This window comes from Aedes albopictus, chromosome 1, assembly GCF_035046485.1.
Source record: "Aedes albopictus strain Foshan chromosome 1, AalbF5, whole genome shotgun sequence".
In the NCBI taxonomy this organism is placed as follows: Eukaryota; Metazoa; Arthropoda; class Insecta; order Diptera; family Culicidae; genus Aedes; species Aedes albopictus.
Genome location: NC_085136.1, coordinates 44,154,283 through 44,160,688, shown reverse-complemented (window position 1 = coordinate 44,160,688; position 6,406 = coordinate 44,154,283). Strand labels below are relative to the sequence as shown.

The 6,406-nt window shown below is 46.6% G+C and overlaps 1 protein-coding gene across 2 annotated transcripts; it reads right to left on the bottom strand.

The window, feature by feature from the left end:
- Window positions 1-886: 886 nt before the first annotated feature.
- On the bottom strand, window positions 887-2,506 carry LOC109402667 (zinc carboxypeptidase). Of its 2 annotated transcripts, XM_019675367.3 has the most exons (3): window positions 2,319-2,506; window positions 2,002-2,231; window positions 887-1,942 (listed from the first exon to the last, which is right to left on the bottom strand). In XM_019675367.3, exons 1-3 carry the CDS (start codon window positions 2,323-2,325, stop codon window positions 953-955), a joined length of 1,227 nt encoding a protein of 408 aa, XP_019530912.2. In that variant the 5' UTR covers window positions 2,326-2,506; the 3' UTR covers window positions 887-952. The 2 variants fall into 2 exon arrangements, with proteins under 2 accessions (XP_019530912.2, XP_019530911.2); XM_019675366.3 differs by having other exon boundaries at window positions 2,002-2,506.
- Between the last annotated feature and the right edge of the window lie 3,900 nt (window positions 2,507-6,406).

Genomic DNA, 6,406 nt, shown 5'->3' with positions numbered 1-6,406 from the left:
AATGATAATGAATGTCTATCACGATGCAGCGAAGATGGGACGGGACAAAGGTAATGTTTACCGATGGGATTAGCTTTTAGTACAAGGTGAGAATGTAGTGGTGGGATGAACAAATCAGCTGTCATGACAGCTTGATAAGAAACTGTTGTGGTGTGTCTTGAGATAAATTTTAATGCAATCATTTACAGTGAAGATCGTTCGGTAAGAGTATCAAATTTTGAAAATATTAAACTAAAAACTTTAAAAAAATGCTTTGACCTCAGTTATTGTTTTTATTATTTTCAGAATCTTCTTACGCTAGGAAATCTCTTAGATTTTCAATGAATTAGTTTTTGACTGTGGAAAAGGCTCCATAGAACAGACGACATCTTGAATTTTTGTCCACCATATTGGATTCCTGGATCACAGATTTAGGAGTTTAAGAATGCAAATGAAGCACATTCGTACGAAGTAAATCAACATGGTAATTGTGAGAATCTTTCTCTGTAATGATTATTCAACAACTGTATTCATTATTTGTATACACTTTATTACCGATACTTCAATATTACATACAATCATTCACACTCCAGACAACAATAACAACATCACCACATAGGACAGATACTCAATGTAAACATACACGCTAAACGTCATAGAGTAATACAATAATTTATTATGTGCATACCACAAGGTACCACAGTAATCTTTAACTGAGAACATTTATTAATTCAAATACTATGCATTTAGCACTAAATTGGTGTCGGAAATAACTTCATTGACTTCCGCTGCCTTTCCTATGCGTTAAACATAACGTCGGAAGTAGTGCGCTGTATAGAGCATCAGATTTACTATACAGCGCACTACTTCCGACGTTATGTTTAACGCATAGGAAAGGCAGCGAAAGTCAATGAAGTTACTCCCGACACCAATTTGGTGCTAAATCCACAATAACATCCTTCCAAGCACGCCATCAATCGTAGTACCCCAGACGTTTGGCTTCTTCCACAATGGCGACGAACGCAGCCATAGTCTCCTCACCGACCGGCGTAATCTGTCCCGCCGGCAGAATAAACATATCCGTCGAGTCCGGTGGTCCTCGCAGTTCGAACGTCAGCGATACCGGAATCTTCGCCTCCTGGTAGGCCCAATCGATGCTTCCCCCACTCGACGGATAAATCGTCTCGTGTTTACTTCCACCTTGAAACGGAGTCCCATGGACGGCCGTCAACGCCGCAATGGCCTTATCCGTAATCGTCTGCAAGTGCTCGTAGTTGGCGACCTTCTCCGGTGTATGACCGAAAGGGAACATCAACAGCTGCGAGTACGAGTGCAACGCAATGTACGTCCGGATGCGCTCTTTTTCCGCATTGTTTCGGATGAAGTCACCCAATGCACGAGCTTCCGGTTCCGAGCAGGCTCCGGACCCGGAGAAGTCATAACTGCAGGGATCATCACTGGAACCGATACCGCCCCAATTGCTGGCGAAGTTCCGGTTAAGATCTACACCACGACAGATGCCGTAAGGCTTACGGTTCTTGCGCCACAGACGATCGCTTTCGAACGAGAATTTGTACCCATCCGGATTGACCGTCGGGAAGAAGAACCAGTCGTAGTTGGTGGACAGTTCGACGATTCTGGGATCCGTCGAGGTGATGAGCTGGTTCAGAATAAAGGTGGCAGTGGCTGGAGAGATCCACTCCCGAGCGTGGATTCCTCCCTCAACAAAAATGGCTTTATTGCCGGATTGGCGGGAAAGTTTGACGCCTTTGATCGGACGACCTTCATAGGAATCTCCCAACGAGATAACGGTTATGAAGAAGTGTTTGCTTGCAAGCTCGTCCATCCACGCGTAGATCGTCTCCAGGTGGAAATAGTGGTTCCAATCGAACTCGGATGCCGCAACGGTTGCCGGTTTGACATTCTTAGCCTCGGCATCGATTCTGCTTTGTACATTGTATTCCTACAAGATTCCAAACTGTCTAAGATGTCCAATTCTAATAGGAAACTTCTCACACTTACCAGCACCCGCCCTTTAACCAGAAACCGAACTAGTAAATCTTCAAAATCAGCAACTTTATTCGCTGCGACCATTATCGTCAGCTGTTGGCCCGGTTGTCGAGCATGACCGTAGAAGGTGCAGCTATCGCTCTTGGCCTCCAGGTCTTGGAAGACCTGCACGTGTTGGTCTGTCTCCAGTTGAACTCGGTAGAGCCGGTAGTGGTCATAGCGGGCACGATTTTCCGGTTGATCTTCGACCGGAAATGCGATTATCGTAGAATGAAGGATTAGGAAACTTAATGCAATGTGAACTACTAAAGAGAATGATGCTATCCTACCAGACATTGTAGAAACACTGATTGAACAGTTCCTGTTCAATTCACTGGCAAGTCGATGGCAGACGCGAAGTTATCAATCGATACAGTTATCAACTCCAATGCAAATGATTCTTAAGCCGGTTGGGATCTTCTTATCTTTGCAAGAAACTTGAAACCGAGAATAGGTAGATGCTGTTGTGCAAAGCAAACTGAATGACATGCAGGTATTTGAACGGCATGAATGAGGTTGGAATCTCTCTACATTGAACGTTTTACCACTACATACTTACGACTATGCCGGTGTGTTCATTCGAAATGTAAACATTGAACAGTAACGGTCAAAATAGCGGAAAATATCTATCTATTTCCGCATTATTTGCGGAAAAACTGAATTGAGAATCGTGTATCTAGTCTAATCTATACAGAGAGTATTTACACCAATAGTTGATGGGGCAGCAGCGATTAGCGAGCGGAGCCTGACGAACCACTCGTGGGATTTAAACATGAAATTAAATAAAAAACAAACAACAGGAGGTAGTGGTAGTGGCGAGGCTAACTCATTCGCAAGAAGTGGGTTGGTGAGGTCTCCGTTGAAGAGAAGCGAGGAAGTTGGAACGGGAAGCTTCGCATGCAGCTCCTGCGTGGAAGCTCCGATCCACTCCCCAGCAAGCCAGTCGGTGGAGATACTGGACGGAGCAAGGCCAGAAGCATGCTAACCCCGAAGGTCGGCAGTAATTCCGGCAAGTCGGACTCCAGCCAGGTGTGCCGGAAAGCTAAGAAGGGTGGGCCTGAAAAGGCTGGTCCGTCTCGGAAGGATGGAAACAAGGGGTTGCGACCGTTGTTAGGCCCTCAGCAACCACAGAGTAGGGCGATCCAAGGGGAGAATCCCCCTTGGACGAAGGTCGAGCAGAAGAAGAAGAAGAAGGTTAAGCCGCAGGTCGAGGAAGTTAGGGACGTCAAACCAAGGCGTAAAAGAGTAGGTACCAAGCGCGAGAAAGGCGTCATCAAGACCAAACAGTCAAAGTAGTCGGACGTCTTGAAGGCGATGCGAAGCCGTCGTGCACAGTATTAGACCTACTCGTACCGGTGAAATGATCCTTAAGCTCAAGCGAGACAAGGAATGCAAGGGCGCCGCCTACAAAAGACTGGCGGAGGAGGTTCTTGGCGAAGGGGTCTTACGGCAGAGGCGGCTCTGTATGAGAAGAACCTAGACAAGGTCACTGAAGTGGAAGAGCTCGTCATGGCACAGTGTGAGGTGTATACAGGGTCAAGCCCAGCCAACATACGATCGCATATGATGTTGAATAGGATGCAAAAGTGGAGGCAATATGCGCACTCTATACACGCAGATAAATGGAAGCATGTACGCATATGTCCTCCACTTTAGCATCCTATTCTACATCATATGTGACTTCGTGTTGGCTGGGCGGGTATCCTTAGTTCAATTATCTGTGGCGGACGTAAAAAAGTCCGTTATAGTAGGGAGGATTAAGGTAGGCTGGTGCGTATGTCATCTGACGTTCTACGAGCCACCGGAAATTTGTTTCAGGTGTCTGGAACTAGTACATATGTCATTGGACATGCAAAGGCCCTGACAAGAGCGAACTGAAGTGGTATTCGGATGGCCCAACAAGGAAACCCGACAAGACCGACAAAAGTTACTCTTAACAAAAGGAAAACGTGTTTATTCAAGAGAAGAAATACATGCAATGAAAAACGGAAGTATTGTTGACATTACTTTCTCTCGGCAGTGGTGTCACCGCAAGGTAGGGGCAACACAGCTCACAGGGTTGTTAAGCATGGTGAGTACAGGGTCTCCAGTTAGCCTAGTGGTTAAGGCTATGGATCGTCAATCCGGAGACGGCGGGTTCGATTCCCGTTCCAGTCGGAAAACTTTTCTCGACTCCCTGGGCATAGTGTATCATTGTACTTGCCACACAATATACCCAAGTAACACACTTGTCACCGAAGAGTCACGGCGGCGCAGGTTTTTGTTGCGCAGAAGTCACTGTGACTTACTTCTAACAAATAAACACTTACTTGCTAGAAGTAAGTCACAGTGACTTTTGCGCAACATAAACCTGCGCCGCCGTGACTCTTCGGTGACAAGTGTGTTACTTGGGTACAAATTCATGCAATGGCAGGCAAAGAAAGCCCTTCAATTAATAACTGTGGAAGTGCTCTAAGAACACTAAGTTGAAGAGAGGCAGGCCAAGTTCCAATGCGAACGTCGAGCCATAAAGAAGAAGAAGAAGTACAAGGGGCTGGTCACTCAACACCCCTGCTCAGCCACTGCAGTTCACCAGTCCTATGCCGAAACAATGACGACGGAACGCTGCTTCTGGTAAGCCTTTTGTCATCATATCCGCCGGCTGGTCGGCAGTTGGAAGATACTTGAGAACGACGATGCCATCCCTTATCAAGTCCCGCAGGAAGTGGAACATAACGTCAACGTGCTTGACACGTCCGAAATCTCTCGGCTCCTCGGCGATCCTCATAGCGGATTGGTTATCTTCGTAAACGCAGATCGGTTCCTTCTGTATCCCAAATCGAACAGTAAACGGCATAGCCACATCTCATGACAGGTCACGGTACAAAGTGCGAACAGTTCCGCCTCAGTCGACGAAGGAGCGTTGTTGTTTCTTCGTCAGCCAGCTAACTGTGCAACAGAACACCTTCAATACACCTCCACTTACGGAACGTCTGTCGGTGGAGTCGTTGGCCCAGTCGGCATCCGAGAAGACTTCCAGTAACGGTGATGCCTTGTTCACATTGCTCCCAATGCTCATCGCTGGGGCAACTCTGGAACTGGCTGTAGAAATTGACCGCAGCTGCCAAGTCCGGCCTTGTTGTTTGTGACGCGTATGACAAGCAACCAACAAGCTCCCTAAACGGCTGCGTGGTCCGATTCTGCTCACTTCCCTTCGGCAGCTTCAAGCGGGTTTCAATGGGAGTTGAGCACGGTTTGCAGTCCTCCATCCTGAATCTCTTCAGAACGTTCTCCAGGTAGCGCCGCTGCGTTATTCTCATTTCACCTCCAGCTTGGTCGTAGTCCACTTGCATCTCTAGAAAGCACCTGATTTCGCCAATGTCCGCCATCCCAAATTCCTTCGACAGACCGTTCTTCACGATTAGTACTGCTTTTAATGACGCTCCGGCAATGACTACGTCCGGATCCACGTATGTACAAGCCGCGATCATTGGCGGTCTACTACAAAGCTGTGGAATCGACTGTTCCGAGCACTCGAAGCCTGTTTAAGGCCGTACAGGGACTTCTCCAGGCGGCATACCATGTTCTTTCTTTCCTCGAATCCCTCTGACTGCGTCATAAAAATCTCCTCCGTGAGTGTCCCATTCAAAAAGGCAGTGCGTACATCCATTTGATGCACTGTCATTTTATCTTGACAAGCGACCGCCAACACTGTTCGTAACGTACCGAGTTTGGCAACCGGGGAGTAGGTTTCTTCATAGTCGAAACCGTACTTCTGGCTAAATCCTCGGGCCACCAGACGCGCCTTATAGCGATCGGGTTCTCCATTTACGCCGTGCTTAATTTTGAACACCCATTTACTCGTTATTGGCTTCCGATCTCCTGGTAGTTTGGTCAAGGTTCAAGTCTTGTTCTTCTTCAGTGCAGCCAACTCTCTTCGTTGACCGCGGCTTCCCACTTCGGCCAGACCTTCCGTGCCCTTGCTTCAGCCAATGTCCTCGGTAAATTCATTAACCAATTACTGAGTGCCTGAGAGTAAATGCGACTAAAATAATAGCTTCAATTTTTATCACAATATTTAATAATACTTAGCGTATAAAATCACGAAAATATAACGTTTCTATACATCGAAACGGGCTCTTCGAATTGTGGTGAAAATATTCCGATTATATCAGTGATAAGTTATTAAAATAGTCAAATTTGAAAGCTGATATGAGTACCACGTCTATTCGATACAAAAGATCAGCAATGGACGAATGCTCAGTATGTAACACTGAAATCCAGTCTGACGAGAAAAATGTGAAATGTGTGTATTGCAGCAATTCGTTGCACGTTAAATGCGCGGGTCTATCAGATTCTCGCTATAACAAGATTTAGAAGGGACATTGCTACTACTGTT